The sequence below is a fragment of the Hibiscus syriacus genome, unplaced genomic scaffold (genome assembly GCF_006381635.1).
Source record: "Hibiscus syriacus cultivar Baekdansim isolate YM2019G1 unplaced genomic scaffold, ASM638163v2 tig00007387_pilon, whole genome shotgun sequence".
Lineage (NCBI taxonomy): Eukaryota > Viridiplantae > Streptophyta > Magnoliopsida > Malvales > Malvaceae > Hibiscus > Hibiscus syriacus.
The window spans coordinates 255,152-274,681 of record NW_024062136.1 but is presented as its reverse complement, the minus strand read 5'-3'; the positions used below and the strand labels follow the sequence as shown (position 1 = coordinate 274,681).

At 35.0% G+C, this 19,530-nt stretch overlaps 1 protein-coding gene across 1 annotated transcript; it reads left to right on the top strand.

The window, feature by feature from the left end:
• Positions 1–13,811: 13,811 nt before the first annotated feature.
• LOC120201501 (scarecrow-like protein 27) lies at positions 13,812–16,682 on the top strand. Its single transcript, XM_039202097.1, has 2 exons — positions 13,812–13,826; positions 14,075–16,682. Exon 2 carries the CDS (start codon positions 14,160–14,162, stop codon positions 16,323–16,325), a length of 2,166 nt encoding a protein of 721 aa, XP_039058028.1. The 5' UTR covers positions 13,812–13,826; positions 14,075–14,159; the 3' UTR covers positions 16,326–16,682.
• The last annotated feature ends 2,848 nt before the right edge of the window (positions 16,683–19,530 follow it).

The window sequence follows — 19,530 nt, the reverse complement described above, 5'->3', positions numbered from 1 at the left end:
TCTATTCTCCCCAGTACGAATGGGAAGGATTGGATTCGATGTGTGATAAGTGAGGTTAGGGATTTGAGAGTTTTGGCGGGAAACAGAGAGGCAAACCCCAAACTGTACCGAATCACTAATGCAAATTTGTTTTCGATTTCAATGATATAAATAAAGAATCAAATTTTATGTATTATTAATGAATTAAATGGTGATTTTATTTAAAATAAAATATAACTATTCACTGAAATGATTTGAAAATCATATTGTGAGGGTGTAAAAATATTAATGATTCCATGAATTATGATTACATTGAAATGGTAGTATGAATATTTTAATGGGGCTAGTTCCATAATTGGATAGAATGTCCGCGTCTACTTTTAGGAGACAGGATGCCCAAGCATCCATGTAAATCCTTTGTCCCTAAGATAAAAACTCAACCCTAACCTACTTGATGCACTTTGAGTAATATTTGTAAATCTAACATAGGCCTTGTCTGCTGGGATTCAGCTTCTATCTTAACCTGATAAATAACATCAAGTACTACTTTATTGGGATTTTGAATAAACACCAGATTATAAGGAGAAAATAAGCGGTATGCAGGGATGAACATGAACAAAATAAAATTATGTGGAATCAACTATAAACTACATTTTTGAATAATGTAGAAATTGACATAATCCATTTAACCTTTTTGGATTCTTTTCACAACATTTTGTCATACAATAATATACTTGGACTAAAAGATGGCCCAAAAAAACCTACTTTGGCCCTATTTCTTCGGTTCCAGGTTGAATGGTTTCTGCCGGTTCAGTTATATCTCAAATCCAACCATAATATCTGGACTGTTGCCTCGACGTATTCTTAGTCCAACCGACATGATCGACGGGTTGGTCTGATCTCAACAACATTTAACATTTATAATGGTGACCAGGGGGTCCACTGGTATATTCAACATTTACTACTTACATTAATTATTTATTTCTTACATTTTTTTCTATCCAGTGATTATATTGAATCTTAGTTAAAGTTTGAGTGAAAGCTCCCTTAATACTGTTTCATTTGTCTACAAGACGAGAATTTATGACCTTAAAAAGACATTGAACTCTTTATCACTCTGACTAACAGCATCCCAATATCCTATGACTAGTAAAGTAATAATTCTTCCTCGAGCTCATTTGAGATGGGGCCATGTGCATTGTGCAACATGATTCAAACTTCAACCGTAGAAACTGATACTATTGATAAGCAGCCGACCTCATTTATGAAGAAAACTCGACCACCGCATCTCTAGACCTTACATATATGCTCCTACCATCAATGTCCCTGCATCTCTCTCTTTTACAGACCATTCCTGCTTTTAATTCATCCTTTATTTTCCTCTACCATCAACTTCCCATGCTTATTTTTTGAATCATATATACCAGTAACTGTTAATATTATTAATCACAATCCCATATTTTGAAAGCGTTTAGTTTCAACACTAGGCACTAGCCGTAAACTTCAAGAATACAAAACGAAACCTAAATATACTAAACATATATATGACCTTCGATCAATGTACATTGAATCTGAGGTGGGGTGAGGCTTGTAACTCATTCTAATCCACCAACATCTGTTATATGTTATGCCTATGTTGGAATGATGGACATTTAAGCCCTAATATATAAGACATGGAGTACTCTCCATAGTTTACAATGCTGGTATCCATCTTGCATTGTTGCTTCCCCGGAAAAGAAAAACGAACAACACTTAAGTGTTGATCATCTCAGTTGTGAGAAGGAGGATGTGTCTTTGGTGGTGAGTAATCTTGGTTAAAACCAGGAAGCTTTTCGCCATGTTTCCTATGAGGAACCCGCCAAGAAACTGAAACAACAGGCCTACTTGTTCCAATTGCACCTGAAGTACTATTCTCTTTCTCGTTTTCAACTGTCTTAAACTTGACCTCAGCGTCTTCCGGTTTCTGGGTATCGTTCTGCAAAATGACAATTACCCAACATAAGTTGAGTGTCAACATGCATAAGATGATTACATGTAAATATAATGACGACAAACCTTAGCGGCGGATACGTGAGGCTCTTTTTTATGCTGATTCGCACTGTGAACTGTAGCAAGGCGACGACCAGTACAAGCATGCAGAGAAAGAAAGAGAAGGAAAACAAGGAAACAAGATGCGATTGACATGTTAAGGGCAAAATTCTTTGTAGGGTAGAAAGATAGAGTGTAGCATAGGTGTTATGGTGGTATTTGTAGTAAGAGAATTAAATGCGGGTTACCAAGGTAAATTAAAGATCTCTCTTAGAACATGCAGATGGTATGGGTTGCTTCCCTCATGTCTTTATACCGATCAATTGGGTCCCAAAGACACTGATCGAAGCACCCCTCGCCAGGAAAAGAAAAAAGAAAAAGAAGAGGAAGAACACAACACAGAGCTTTATTTGGAAAATTTAATGTATTGTTGGGGATTTAGAAGAACATCCAAAAAGAAAATCACATGTTAAATAAAGGGGGAAGTGAGGTGTCACACACCAATTTAGGGGTCAAATTATAACTTTTCGAAACTTATAGTCAATTTTAGAAGTGTAGGAAAATTTAGGGACTTGAACCCGAATTTTATCAATTTTGATTGCACATGAAAAATAACCCCGCGATCGGTTAACCCCGTATTATCAACCCAAAATCAAAATCACTAACCCCCAATTTACTCCATGCCGACCCATTTTTACCATCTCAATCCGCCGCTGTCCGCCCACCCCAGCTCAAGCCACCCTACCATTAGACTCACCATCGAACGATGATCAAAACCCAACTCATATTCTGTTGTGAATCATCGCCATTTGCCAAGAAGTTTCGACGAAACCACCCTCGCGCGCCTCGGTTATTTTGCAATTTCGGTTGATCCGGTGACCGTCTCGCCTCACCGTCGCCGCCAACGAGTTCACCAGTCTGTTCCGTGTAAAACCCGACCCATGGGTTGTCGCACTGTCTTCGTTCTCACCAGCTACCGTGGGTAAGTTTCGGGTTTATAGTTTGGTTAATTTTATTTTGGTTTTGGTTAATTTTTGAATTTGTTTGGCTTGTTGATGGTGTGTAGATGCTCCGGGATGAAACGGCCGATCACCCGACCTCTGTCCACGCCCTTGGGAGTCTTCTAGAACGGCCTGGACCGATTTGAATCAACCCAACCCGGTTTGAACCGAGTTTGTTTGACCCCACCGAGTCAACCTGTCTGAGTCAACTCGTTGACTTTGACCAAAAAGTCAAATTTTTTTTCGAAAATGTCTTATTTTATGTTTTTCGACGTCTTGAGTCCGAATCCGAAGTCCGTTTTACCAAATTCGCACCCGATAAACCGATTTTTAGTGATTTACCTTCGTATTCAATATGGTTTCTCAATTAAGTTCAGTTTCTGACGTAAATTCGGTTGCTATGTATCCGAGGAATTATTGGATGTTGAATTCAAGTTCGAGAATGATTGAATGGAGTTTAAATGTTTGATCGGTGGGGCACGGATATCAAGATAATACACTACTACCTTTTTCATGCTTTATGGAACATTTTGGTATTGATTAATGCATGGATGAATATAATTGGTCACATGTACAGACTAAACTAAACTAAATAAGGCTCGGACTACATGCACAGACACAAGAAGACTGATAAGAAATGATTTCAAGTTCGGTGATTATCTGGAAAAGGAAATCACCTCATAATCTCTAAATTCTATTTGTTCTTGTTAAAAGCTTTAATACCGAAATCACATGGTTATGAAATTACGAAATTACCCTATGAGGTAAAATGGTTCGGACTGACCCTCACAATGAAAATACCCTGAGAATCCATATTTAATCCGATAAATTGTTGATTCATCCGTTAGATTCCCAATATGTTCGGAAAGTCATTGATAATCAGATTTTACATCGAGAAGGTACAATATCTAGAATTATCGATTTTATCAGCAAATACCTAAAGGCTAAAACATTGGAAGTATTATTTATGTTTGCATTATTCAAATAAATTTTATTAAATAGAAAGACATGACTGAAGGAAAGGACTGAAACACCCTTAAACCGCAAAACGACCAAAATACCCCTAAAGAGTAAAATAATCCAAAATATCTCTAAGCCCTGGAATGACTAAATTATATGACCTAGTTGAATTGAATTGAAGTACTATATGTATTTGAATTTCAGAAACGACCTAATTACTCTGGAAACTCCGAAGTAACTGAGATAGACTTGACTATTAAATGGCTTAAGTACCCTCAATGACCTTGAATTAAGCGAATAACTTGGATAAATCTAGAAACACCAATGGTTATATATATATATATATATATATATATATATATAGTACCATTCATAAGGGTTTTGAATCACAAATCAAACACGTCGACATTTCCTAATAAGTTGCAATGCCGAATTGGAATAAAGAACATTTGAATATATGTTTGTCTCCCTAAGACCCATTCAACGATGATTCTGAAGATGATCAATGGACAATAATTGTCTGTATTAAAAAGTGAATACTCTGGAAGTGCAACGATTTGACCGGTTGACAAGTATCAGTGTTGGGATTGTTCAGTTCGAGTTAACTCGATATTCCGATGGATCGACACAAATCTTAAATTCCCTGAATCTTCGTTTCTCCCTTATTAGATCAAATATCTAAGAATTCTTCAAGAACCTAATGCCCAAAATGCCTCTGATTTCCTGAATAATAAAATCACTCATGTCATATCTGAAAACACAAGTAACTTGGATGCAAAGGATTATGAATACCTTTCTGATTACACATAGTGCCTCAGAAAAATATCTGAATATTATATGATCCTGAAAAATAACATTCTAAATAATTAATGATCCCGTAAGCTAATGAACTCTTTTGACAGTGATTCTAACTTTCAGCATTTTATCGGTATACTGAAGATCTATATTTCCCTACCCGATAAGATTATCATGTACCTCCAAATAATATCTGGAACCTCTAACCTTATCTTTGGCATGTTCAGTAGCTGCTGGTAATTCCTTATATAGGTTTAGCACCGACTGATAATTCCTTATGAACCTAGGACGACCATTGGGTAGGCTCTGCGACCCCGATAATCTTTCTTGGGTAGGCTCTCAGGCCCTAAAGTTCTCCCTTAGGTTATGCAGTTCTGGGGAGCTGCATATGGCGTTCGGTTAGAAGGATTACTATGTTTTTTTAAAAGATCTGTACCTTTTTACTGGTTTTGTGGGAACACACTAGATACCCTATTCTGATCTTCTAAACCCAGTCATCCAAAACGTTTCCTCTGAACTGGAAGTTTACTGTCTTTTACTATCTGAGATATCAGTGGGACCTCAGCTCAGTATAAATGTTTGTAGATGTCTGAATCAATAAGGAAACATATGTTTATCTGTTATCCGCATGTTCTTAAACATCATCTAGTAGTTTTTTATTACCGAGCTTTCCAAAGCTCACTCTGTTCTCACTTTTTCAGGTTAAAAGGATTGAACCAGTGTAACTATCGACTTCGGTAAGAGAGTTCCACCAACGTTGCTTGCGGAGTACGGTGCATCTGATTAGGGGGCATGTAGCTTGTATTTTGTTTTTTTATCCGAGTCTGGAGTCTATTTTATTTCTAAATACTGATAAATTTTTTTTTGTATTTATAAATTGTTTTTATGATTTTACATGTTTTAACAAAAAATTAATTTTTCCAGATTTTTATGGTGAGTCACTCCGATGACTATAATGTGACACCTAAGATCGGATCGGACCACCTGTATCAACATGAGTGGTTACATGAGGAACAATGAAGACAAAGGAATTCAAAGAATGATAACGCGGCGCCTAACTAGCTTAGCGTTGCTAGCTAATTGAGTGTTCCGAGGATGATGAGCTGCAATTAAGCCATGTAGCTCGTGTTGTACTTCATTTTTCCTTTGCCCACTATTTGGTCTTGAATTACTTGAAACTAAAAAATTATAATGCTGAAATTAAAAAAAAAATGGGAAAGCCTTTTTTTTTATCGAAATCGACAACAAGCTTCTTTAGTGACCAAAATGTCTCTTATTCTATAAAACAAATTTGTAAATTGCATATTACACTATATAATTTTAAATGAATTGATATTTGATTAAGTTGACAAGTAGTGTTTCCAAAATTAAATTCGAACGATAGTAAGTTATAAACGGATCTGACTTGTTTAAAATTTTAAAAAGATTGCACCTGGACCTCCCAAAACACTAACTAGAAAGAAGAAGGCCTTAGACTTAGAAAAATAAAATAAAAAAGTGGGTCCAAAAACATTGCAAATAGAAGTTGGGCTACGAAAACAACGTGTGGGGACGGTAGGACAGACCATGAGTAGAATAGAAGGAAAAGAGACAAGGATGCGTGGACCATCGTTTCTTTGTTCATGTTGCGAAACACAAGAGGGGTGCACCTTAACCGTCAATACCGGCTCTAGATGCATGTGTCAGCCAATCCATGTGACCCATTAAATTGCCACTCGCCCCCATTCCATGGCCACAAAAGCTTGTTGCCTAGGCTCCTCCCATGCTTTTTTGAATACATCACTAAACCCGTAACTAATGGCCGTGATGGTTTAGTTGGTTATTAAGGTTGCCTAAGACACTGTTTCTAATGCTCTCACAATACCTGGGACCAAAATATTTCGCATTGAAAATACAAAACCAAGCAATAATATTTTGCAATATAACTGTAATGAGTTCCAAGATATTTAATAAAGTTTATCGTTAACAGGCATGGACTGCACATAAACATTCTCCTGTTGAGAGCATGCATTTAGCTTTGATGTTTTGTTTGTATCATGCCTTTAGGAGCTGAAGCTTGGCGATATTCATGGGTTGATGTTTGTGTTTGTTGGGTTTAGAAGGGAGCGACGGCGGGACAGGCTCCGATGGGGATTTGAGCTATGAGGGAGTTCACAAATCACCTCCAATTCATGCCTAGTAAAAGTCCAGCATTCTCGGTTGCTTCACTCTCCGTTGTCTCCACGCCAATTTTAGCTGCTTATTTTCCAATTTCCTAGTTACAGATTTAGAAAGATTTTTCACTGTTAGAGACGTGAATATATATTTGAGGCACGTATATTTAATTTTTTTTAAATATTATATGTATTTAAAGAATTACATACACTTAATATTAAATTAAGATGTGTATTGAACTTGAATCTATACGTGACACGTGAATTAACACTTCAAAATAAATATAAATAAACCCAAACAGCATGGGTGCAACTTGGTATATCACACACATGCAGAGATAATCAAGATTGCAGTTTAAGCTTGTACAAGAAAATCGTATAACATTGTAGAATTAAAAATGCTCATGATTCAAGATGAAACACCTTCGAATTGTCAACGCTAATTGACCATAGGAAATGCAGGAATATAACACACATCGATATTTTTTTTTTGGTTGCCCTCCCCGTTTCAAGGCTCCGCTTTGACTAATCCGGACCAACCCGCTTCACACAACTGACATTAGTAGGTGAGTCTCCCAATAGGAATTTTTTACATACACAATAACTCGAACTCGAGACATTACTTAAACAATATCAAGCTGGTTACCACTTAAATCAACCTCTATTGATATACATGGATGAATTTTAAATCACTCATTGGTCTGACATTTTAGTTTGATGAGAAGCTGTATACATTATACACTATACAGAAGGGTAAAGACAGAAAGATGTATATGCATATGTATTTTACTAACTGTATACACAGAAACCCCTCAACAAAACCCTTTTTTCCTAACCCTTTACCTTTAGAAGAAGACTTATTATACAACTTGATATATGAACTTAAAAGCGTTTTTTAAATTGGTACCTATCTTTTTTTTATCTTTAATTGTTATTTAGATTTGGGAACAAAATCTTAAATTGAAATATATGTTGGTCGATTTAAATGAGGATATCACAAATGAAAAGGAATAAGATTTGTTAATTTGGGTTTGCTTCTGTGGACAAGCTTATTTGGGCTAAAAGGAAGATGAGGTAGTGGTAGGTCAATTAATTAATGTGGAAAATAGGAACGCACATGGGCTTGCAGTGCGAAGTAAAGTATAAAAGATGTCCTTATTTAGGCCTTTCCAAAACCAGCCATCTTTCAGTAAAAGAGAACAGCTAAACGACAAACGAAAAACATTGTAGTAAATTAACTGACCTATTCCTATATGTAATGGGATGAGGGGAGGTAAGGTAGTAGGTTGTCCCCAACGTCAAGTTGAGAGTAACTTTCATGAAAAACCTCTGACAGTCAGAATTATGAATTATGAAGTAAATGAATGGAGTTAAAATGGCAGCGGCCAGCTTTACCTAGTTTTATTTGTTGAATATTCATGCGGTTTCTTTGATCATATTGACAAGAGAGGAAGGACGGCCTTTGTCGTAATAGAAGAAGCATATATATCGTCATCTACTCTTTATTTGTACCCCTTTGAGAAATCAGAAAGAAGCATGCATTTTAAATACACTGCAGAACACTTATGTTTCAGACTCCCATGTTCAGTAACTTCAACTAAATCCGGAATTATGTTATGGGAGAGATGATAGTATGAAGGTTTATTATTTTTAGTAGACAGCGTCATGAATGGTTGTAGAAAATCATCAAGAGGGAAGAAGGCATTAGAATAGGGAAAAGTCTCCTTTTATTAGAGGAGAGAATACCCATGAAATTATAATCTTGAGAGTAAGATGATTATTGATGAAGATGGATGATTTTTTCGTACCCCAAGTTTCACTCTTTAAAGGATACCTTTCCTTGATATTGTTTTCCATAATACTTGATTTTTTTTTTTTTAAATTAACAAATTTTCTTGTGACTTGATTGGGATTGTTATCGTTATTTTTACTCAACATAGCCTTACCCTAAAAGATTATTATCCCATGCATTGACGGTGACAAGTAAAATTATATTGGTGTCGTATCTATTTTCATATAATTAAAGAATATATGAAAATCATGTAATCTTATTTGTTAAAAAATTGAAATGATCATGTATACTAAATTACAAATTTTAAGTTGATTGAATGCACTAAAATTAAGATGGTTTGTCCTTCACGGACTCAGCTTACCCTTGGTGGCCACCAATGGTCAAAGTATTTAAAGACAGTTGTCTGGTTGTATTTGCAACTTAATTATTATTTGCTTCCAGAGTAGCGGTTTCGTACACAACTTTAGAAGGTAACAAATACACTATTTAATGAAAAATATCATTATCTGCATTGCCCTTCACCCACTCTATTACTCGAAACAGCAAATGCCAAACCCTAATTGTCTATCTAGTAGCAAAACGTTGACTAACAACTATTTTTTTTAAAGTTGCAATTTTTAATATATGATGTCCTCTACATGGTAAAAGTAGAAGAAAATCAAAATAGTAAAACGAAAATGCATGAATATATATATGTGCATGCGCTTGTTTCATAATTAATTGAACCCAAGAAGTGTGTTGAATGTTATAAGTGCTTAGAATTGATTGATCCGTGATCTAAATAGGCGGCGCCTTGTGTCATAGAAGTCAGCCAAAGTGTGTATTAGTTTCAATGGTCCATGTGAACCAATGAATAATTCATCATATTTTATTTTCTTCCGTGTTGGATGTTAATCATTCATGGGCTCCGACGTAAGAAAATAAAATGACATGTTGTGTGGATTATACAAACTATTTTCGTAGAGGCCCTCACGTCGTACTTCATGCGCCTTGAGTTTTCGTTTTCCCGCAAAAAGTTTCATACCACTTATTGTAATGCGTCTCTTATTATATTTCAGTCGTTAATAAATACAATCCAAGCTCTTTTTTCTCTCCCATGGGTGCCTTGAGAATGGAGAAAAGAACTTTCACCATCCCATGAACAAATATTAAAGGGTTAAATACAATGAAATTCATTAAATTATTATTTAAAAAAATATATAAATTACTCATAAAAACTAAAAATAACCTTTGCCACCACAATAAATATCTCTAAATATACATTATAATTGTTTTTAAAAAATGAAAGGAAGCATTGAGTTGAGGGTTGATAAGAGGGAGAGGTTAAGAACCACATGGGGGAGGGACATGTCCAAATCATGGATTTCCTAAACAATTCATGGCAAGCCTAAGCATGTCTCACCTCCCAATTTTCCTGTAATGCCCCTGCATTGAATTTTAAAATTAATTACTCTTTCAAGTATGTATAAACAAATATAAAATGCTCCTCGTTTTCCAGAAAAAAGTGAAAATTGACGATGAAATCACTCGAGCAAAAGGAAATGTTTTACCTGTCTTTCATTTTCATGATTATAGCTTCACTACGTGCAAATGATAGAGAGAATGCGACATTAATTGCTTAATTATTTAGTGCCAGGTATTATTGTTTTTATTTCACATGCAACTCGTAAGATATGGTTTTGGTTTAAAACAGTTGATTAATTGTTTAAACAATTTTTTTAAAATATTTCTCACACATTAGTATACTTTATTTTTATTTAATTGTATATCAATAAGTAACATTCCATGTAGAGTTATCCTTGCTTGAAACCCTCAGTTGAGTAATATTTTTTGTAGTATGCTACAAGAAAAGGAACATGTACTTTTATCAGTTCACACAACTTTAATTATCCACCGAAAAACATTTAATTATCTTAAGAAAGAAGGAACTGATTCTTCTTAAATCCCTCCACGTATTTAATTGCACAATGGTGATCTTCTTGAATAATTTCATAAACCGTTACTCACATTTTAAACATAATTTCGAAAGAAATATTAAAAAAATATTTCACACACAGGAAATGGACAAAACATGTTTGTTCTAAATATTTTATTTTAGAAAATTCATATAAATGAATGGGGAATAGATTTTTAAAACCTTAATATCGACTCTTTTATTACCTTATTTCAATGAACATAAATTAAATTTTCATGACTACACAAAAGCTAAATGGTAACTACGAGCTTAACTTTCCCCAAAAATATTAGGATAAACTACAAATTTCACCATTCAACGTTGAATATATTTTAGTTATGATCATTAAGCTTTAAAAAACTAATTTCATCATTCAATTCGATATTACTTCATTTTTTCACTCTATCGTTTATTATTTAACCATGTTATTACAATACATCTATCTTTTAAAAATCATGAAAGTGTCTCATTTTTTTTAAAATTTGCAAAAATCCCTCTGAAATATTCATTCTCAAAATTTTAACTTAGCTTTTCATATTCCTTTTGATTTTCAACATTTGAACATCTTCTTCCAAATCTCAACAGTGGGGAGGTGGAGAAGGAGGATATGAGCAATACATCTTGATTCCACAGGAATCAAACGATGGAGACTATAGATCAAAGTCACCTCTATATAGATTTTAGGTTGGAGTTTATCGATTTAAAAATAAATTTTGAAAAAATCTAAATTGATTGAGCAATATGAGACTATAAGGTGAGTTTATCAATATCTTAAGTGGTAAAAGATGACATCAAAGAATGGCAGTGTCAACGATGACATGAGATACGGAGGAAAATATAAAAATGTTAAATTTTTTGAGAATATAATGACACGGAAAAAAATTAAAATTGAGAAAATGGGGTAGCTTCCACATCACCAAAAAAAGGGGTATGCTACCATGTTATTTATAATTTAACACGAGTGAAAAATGGAGAAATTCGAAATACCAAATTGAATAATGTTAAATTTTAGTGATCAAAACAAGAATATAATTAAAGCATGCAAACTGCAAATTTGAAAAACCAAAATGGAGTAATTCGAAATTTGAAATGACAAAATGGGGTATAGTCTATCCTTAAGAATGTTAACATAACCTGAAAACAAAAAACGAGCTGTCCGGGCCCAACCCATCTGATTGGTCCACATGAGTCGAGGACAAAGGCATGCAAACTCAACTACATTTTTTTTTCTTATGTAATTTACTCATTAAATAAAATAAATTTATGTGAGAAAAAATAACTGCCATCGTCAGATTCAGTTTCGAAAGACAAGCCGCACAGTATCTGTTGGGTCGAAATTCCCAAACTGCCTTCCTACAACCCATCGTCGCCCAAAATCAACTTCTGAGCCACTTCACCTCCGGTTCCTGTAAAATAAAAATTATTATAATAAAGATCCATACGAAACAATAAATCGCCGTGCCTATAAGAAGCGTGTAACACTATTCCCGATTATTTATACATTATTACAGGTCAAGTTATATGTTCACTTCTAAATTCCATAAAACTAATATTTTAAATTTTATTTAGAGTAGTTATAGTGGTTAATGATAATATTGATTTTTTAAATTATCTAAATTTGAACATCGTAATATGTACGTGTGTTAGTTTAAATCTATACCTATATGTATATATATTTAAAAAGATAATTTTTGATAATATGATATCGGTTGGAATAGTAAGAATGAAGTGACACCGCAAAAGCAATGGAATTTTTTAGGAGAAGGGGTAGGTGAGTCGCAATTCTAAGTAAGCATAAAACGATTTTTTGAGTGAGACAAGGTGACCCTTAAATTTTTTATACAAGTTAGATATTTCAATTCTAATTCAATTATTTTTTATATAAGTATCGATATTTAATCTATCGATCGACTAATCCAGGTTGATTACTGCAGAGGCAATAACGACCATCCTAATTTAGTTTGCTCCAGTAAATTTATTATATTAATTATTATTTTTAATATAAAAAATATAATTTAATTATAGTTCAATTAAAATTAAAATTAAATTTCAATTTCAATAAATGATTAGTTTTAAATAAATCATTGTTCTTTTAGTATTTACATAATAAAAACAATTTTATTAATAATATATTAATATATCAATTTAATAGTATGTTAGGATGTGCGTTGTATACAGTAGAATTTTCTATATAATTATTGTCTGTTTCCCCTTTAAATCACGTCAAAAGTTACTCTAATTTAGGACATGTCTAATTTGTGATTTATAATAATTAGTTTTACGATTAGAAATTAATACGAATATAATAATTTTTATAATATTAATCTTTAATTTACTTTATATTACAATGAGAACCCACAATAAATTAGCGTTTTGAGTTAACTAAAAAATATGTTATATTTTAAATCAAAAATAAATTGATATTACGAATTAAAGGGGAACTATTTTAATTGAAATTTTAATAAATATTATTTTTTAGAAATTAAAGTTAATATTATCTTGATATATTTTAAAAGAACTTTATCACTCAAATTTTAATTAAATTTTAACTTGACCGGTAAAATTGAATTTTTACAGTTTTGAAGATATGAGTTTAAATCTTATTTTTTAAATAGTTTGTAATAATTATAAGATAATATGCGTTTATAATATTTTTTTATTATTAATAACAAACACATTACAGACATAACTGTTTGATCTCGAGACTTCAAGAGTTAATTACCAAATTCAATTCATATCAGATATTAGAATTATTTTATATTTTTATATAATCTTCCCTCTTTCACACTTTTATTTATAACTATAGTATATTTTTTAATGAAAAAAGTGCTCGAATAATCTATTAAACCATTTCTTTATTGGGTTAGTTTGTAATTAAATTAGCTGAGAATTGAAGAACATCACACGCGCAGGTGAGGTGAGAGTCGGGGTTGAATGAACGACAGAAACCCTACTAGAGAGATAACTACGTCTACAGACAAAAGCCATAAAAAATAGAAAATAAAAAAATAGAGGGAAAAGAAAAGGGGGGGGGGTACTTTATCACTTTTATATGTTGTACGCATCCATAGCAGAAAACAGAAGGAAGACATAGTACTACTACAAAGAAAAGGGGTAGAACAAACAACTCTAAGAAAAAGATCGCATCAAAAATGGGTGTTGAGGTAACAATAACATCCATGGATTAAAAGCAAGAAAGCTCAAGAAGAAGAAGAAGAAGAAGAAGAAGCTAATTATAGCATGTTAGGAGTATTTCTTTTTTTTTTCTTTTTTGATATTTCAGAAAGTGTATCATCCAAATTTTGAGTTGGTTTTCCTGTTGAAATTTGTGTCTTATTGACTTCTTTGTTAATAATCAAACGAACCCTTCACTCTTGGTTTCGAGACCCCCCTCCTCTTGTTGTATAACCAGTGGCTGGTGGTTTATTGAATATTAGAAACTGGAGAGTTTTGGGTGCTTGGATTTTGGAGGGCACTTTTGTTTTTTATTTCTGTAGATGAAGGCCATGCCCCTATCCTTTGAGGAGTTCCAAGGGAAGGAGGCGTTAGATTTTTCTTCTTCTACTTCTTGTTCAGATTCATCACTGTTGCTCCAAAACCAGCATCATCATCATCAACGAGGGAAGTGGCAGAACAACAAGGGAGGTTGCTGCTATGCGGGCAGTGAGCCCACATCTATAAATACTAGAAGAAGCCCAAGTCCTCCAACATCTTCCTCAACACTGTCTTCCTCTCTCGGTGGAAACGGCCGCGGAGGCAGCGGTGCCTCCACGGACACAATCGGTGTAACTGCAGCGAAGGCTGTCTCCGGCAACAACAACAACAATGGCCAATCCTTAGATATTGGAAAGGAAAAATGTGGTTTAGGCATGGAGGATTGGGTGGGTGTTACGCCCGGGTCTCCTAGTCAAGAGCAATCCATTTTTAGGCTAATTATGGGTGATGTCGATGACCCTTCTATGGGACTAAACAAAATTCTTCAGTCAGGAGGTGGTTCGCATGATATGGAGTTCAATGCTGGTTTCGGTGTAGTGGATCAAGGTTTCACCTTTGAGTCCATTACTACTGGTGGCAACTTGGTAAGCAACATTGACTCTCATATAGCTGGAAGTTGCTCTGATTTTCCCGGTGCCGGTTCGGTTTCGGCCGCGACAAATCCTGCATTTACATCTTCACCACCCAATCTTTTGCCTACTTCACTCGCTCATGGTGTCTTTGAACAGCAGCCTCTTGAAGCTTTGGATGAAAAGCCTCAGATTTTCAATCCACAGATGATTTTAAACCAAAATCAAACTCGGTTTACTCAAAACCCGACTATGTTCTTGCCTCTTTCATATGCTCAATTGCAAGAACATAATCTTTTATCACCACCGCCGCCAAAGAGATTCAACTCTGGGTCAAGCGGGCCAGACTCTCAGGTCTCTAAGGTTCCGTTTTTGGATTCAGGGCAGGAGCTCTATCTAAGGCACCAACAGCAAAAGATCCAAATGCTTCAGCAAGGGCCAACCACAATCAAATTGGCTGCAACAGTGAAACCGAAAATTGTTAGCGATGAACTGGCTAACCAGCAGCTTCAGCAGGCAATAATCGACCAAGTAATCCAGGCCGCAGAGCTGATCGAAACCGGGGATTCGGTACTCGCGCAAGGGATATTGGCGCGGCTCAATCACCAGCTCTCTCCTGTAGGTAAGCCATTTATCAGAGCTGCTTTCTACTTCAAGGAGGCCTTACAGTCACTACTTCCTCTGAATGCTACCAACGCATCGGCTTTGTCCACATATAACATGATTTTCAAGATTGGTGCTTACAAGTCATTCTCTGAGATTTCTCCCATTGTTCAGTTTGCAAATTTTACTTGCAACCAAGCACTTCTTGAGGCTTTTGAAGGGTGTAGTAGAGTTCACATAATTGATTTCGATGTTGGGTATGGTGGGCAATGGGCTTCTTTGATGCAGGAACTTGTTTTGAGAAATGGTGGTGCCCCTTCTATGCAACTCACTGCCTTTGCTTCTCCATCCGCCCATGATGAGATAGAACTTGGTTTCACCCATGACAATCTCAAGCACTTTGCTAGCGAAATCAACATGGATCTCGACATTGAAATTATGAGCCTCGAGTCCTTGAACTCTGGTTCTTGGCCGTTGCCTCAGCGCTTGAGTGAAAATGAAGCAATTGTTGTTAATCTCCCAATTGGGTCATTTTCTAATTATCCTTCAATACTGCCTCTGGTCCTCAGTTTTGTGAAGCATTTGTCACCCAAAATTGTAGTCTCTTTAGACAGGGGTTGCGACAGAACCGATGTCCCATTTCCTCACCATATAATCCATGCACTCCAGTCCTATTCCGGCCTCCTCGAGTCCCTTGACGCTGTGAACATGAATCTTGATGCCTTGGAAAAGATTGAACGGTTCTTCCTTCAACCTAGCATCGAAAAGATCGTGTTGGGTCGACATCGTTTCCCGGAAAGAAGACCTCCGTGGAGGAGTCTGTTTATACAATCTGGATTCTGTCCATTAACATTCAGTAACTTCACCGAGTCCCAAGCTGAGTGTTTGATTCAACGAACTCCGATTAGAGGTTTCCATGTCGAGAAGAGGCAGTCTTCACTTGTTCTTTTCTGGCAGAGAAGAGAGCTAATTGCTGCATCATGTTGGAGGTGCTGAGCATATCGGTGATTCTATCAATTCAACTTTGCATCAAAGGTGCTTCACAACTTCCTGCTTTTAGTTTCTGATCCTTGTTTTCATGCTTTTAGTTTCTGATCCTTTTTTTCATGCTTTGAAGCTCTTGTTGCCTGTGGTTCTCTTAAAGGCTAATTATCTATGTACCATCGTAAGCCTATTGTTTCCGTTCGAAAACATTTTAGCAACTGTATGGCTGTGTACAGCTTACTTGGGATGTGGGTATAAGTCTCTGTTTTGGTTCTTTATTCCTTGCTAAGTTGCCCTTTTGTTTTGTTGCACACTGAACAACAAAGGCAAAAACAATTTCTGGGTAATGAACAACTTTCAATCTTTTAATTGTTCATCATGTCATCGATTTTCTTTATGTTACACAACTTATTTTCTGCAATTAAACTTATATTTTGGTTAGGAAACCCATAATTGAAAAGGAGAGCTTGCTTAGACATCTTTCTGTTAGCTTTTCCCATCAGATAATCCTTTTCATGTTCTTGATAAGCACAATTATTAAAGCAATAGGATATATATGTATATTTTATTAATTTACTTTTTGGGAAGTTTACATGCGAGTCTGTTAAGTGGATTTTACTTGAGGGTGTTGGTATTAATCATGAAGTAAGTTGGTGGATTTATGGCACCGAAATCCTAAATTCCCTCTGGTTCTGCATTAACCCAACCTTATTAAATAATGATAATACATAAATAATATTGTTATGTCAGCTTATAGTTGATACTATTATATCTAATAATAATATGATATTTTATGCATGCCATATATGAATTTCTATTCTAATGTTTGGTTAAAACTTTATGAATTTTTTAAATGCATCTCTTAATATGATCACATGGGTGTTGTACCATTGGACCCCCACATAACTATTAATTTTTTTTCTTAAAAACACAATTATATTATTTAAGGATAAAGACAGAAAGTGAAATGCTGTGGCTCATTATCAACCATAATAGTTTATTGTCTAACAGATTAGTTTTCAAAATTGCTAAATTATTAATTAATGCCAATTTGTTTAAGAGATGGAAGAAATAAGGGTTTGGGGTCAATGTTGAAGATAGCGACAAGCCGACTGACAGAGAGGCGGTAGTTTAGTTAGTGAGTCTGATCAGATATATAAGCTTTACCTAAGCAATGATGAAGACAAGAGCTTCAACTCTGTCTAAAAACTAGCCAATAGCTCGGCCTTGTTGCGACGAAGAACCAATGGGCCAATGTAACACCTACCACTACTATAATACTAGTTTCTTTAACTGAATAAGTCCAGGTTGATATGTACGTATACATGTTCAATTCAACTTCATGCATGTTATGCTTTTATAGTCGGTTATGACTTTCCCTAGAGATTCCAATTTCTAAACTTGACAAGGAAGAGTTCAACTAGAAGTGAGCAATCAAAATGTTTTACTTTTGACACTCGTCTTTTAAGTTTTTATCGCATATATATTTAACTCATTGAAAAGCTCAACTTAAAATGCAATGGGACCTCGAATCTCATATGGTCGAGTAATATGAGGTGGCAGAATCTCGGAAAACCAAATTCAATGCCATGATGGAGCTGCCCTTGTTTCCTTTTAGTAATCTCAACAGCTGAAAGCAAATTCTTCCAGGGATTTGAAGAAATGAGAGAAAGAGCTCCACATTTTGCTTGGCATCTTCTTGATATGGAAGCTCATAAAAGTTGCACACTTTTTTTGTTTGTGTTTTTTTTTTTGTTTTTGAATCTGTGAGAGAAAAAAACATCCTTCCGCTGGCTGGAAAGTATAATGATAAACAACTTTCCATTAAGGAAATGAAGTAAGCACTTTTGTCCTGATGAAGCCTCCTTGGAGTGAGGAATTCAGTTGTATAGTTTTTAAGAACAAAGATATGCTAAAGACTCGACATATTTGCCAGCTTTTCCACTTCAAAAACATGTCTGTTGGGTCTGGTCACTGACTAAAGCTGAATGATCCCATATAATTGATTGAGTATTCATTAATACGTTGATAAAAGTCTGTATGCAATATGAAATCCGATAATCTAATTCTATAAATGAACAATAGAGCATAGAAAACACAACATGGGTCCCTTTGCATGGGTAAAGAATATCGAGAAGGTTAAAAACATTTAAAGCAATAACCCTTCGGCCTAGCTAATTAGTTACTGATGCATGGGAATGATAAAATCTTGTTTGAATTTGGGCTAAGACAGTTTATGGATGTTAATCTAGAATTATACCATTCTCTTATGTTTGTTAATTTTTTATTTTAAAAAAATAATCATGATACCCGAATCATCATCAACTATGCGTATACGATCGTCAGTGAAGTTGGATTAATTCGTCGGCAATATATCACGTTGCCACTAGGAACAATGCACATTACTAGAACGTATATTTGCTTAGGGTAAGCTGTAAAGAAGACAGAAAGTTTGAGGATATGATTTGTTGCCGTAAGTTTGATATTCCTTTTTGTGCCCTATAAGCATGCTGTTGATGCTGTCTTAGCAATGAAGCAATCTCTTGATGTGTTGCACCCAGTTCATGGATCCCCCACAATTTTTGCAACCATGTAGAGGTTTCAGTTCTCAACATGTAGAGGAAAAGCACAATGATTGCAGCCTTTTTAACAGGCGGGCCATGATCCATTACACACAAATCAAGTAATCAACGACGTGCTTAAACAGATAAAAGAAAAAGGAAGACATTACAAAAACAAATGAAGCAAAAGCCAAAAGACCTTGTGAGCATCCAAGGAGATACATGGGGCAATGAAACATTAGAGTTTTTCATCAGACAATCATATTTTGTTCCCATTCACAGGTGGTCGCAGTCAATGGTTTGCCAATGTCAGAATTGATTTCCAAACATGTTCAATAACACATGCAAATTATAATTGCTCCACGCTTCAAAATGTCTAATTCACTCTCTCTCTCCAACTTTAATAGATGCTTGCCCACCATATCTTCATTGTTTCTTTTCCGTCATTTTCTTTCTGCATTTCTTATAGTCAGCTTAAAAACAACGCATTCGTTGCGTCCCACACAATGGTTTTTCTATTTGTAAATTGTCATTTTTTTTTCTTTCCATTTTATACCAAAACTAAAAAGTCAGCACTCAATGCTATGTCAAAAGCCAATTATGGTAGGCCCTCCATTAACAAACACATCCTAATTGGTTTCTTTATTTCCCTCTCT

Coding starts and splice junctions, on each gene's coding strand:
- LOC120201501 (XM_039202097.1), top strand. CDS start 14,160: ATGAAGGCCATGCCCCTATCCTTTGAGGAGTTCCAAGGGAAGGAGGCG.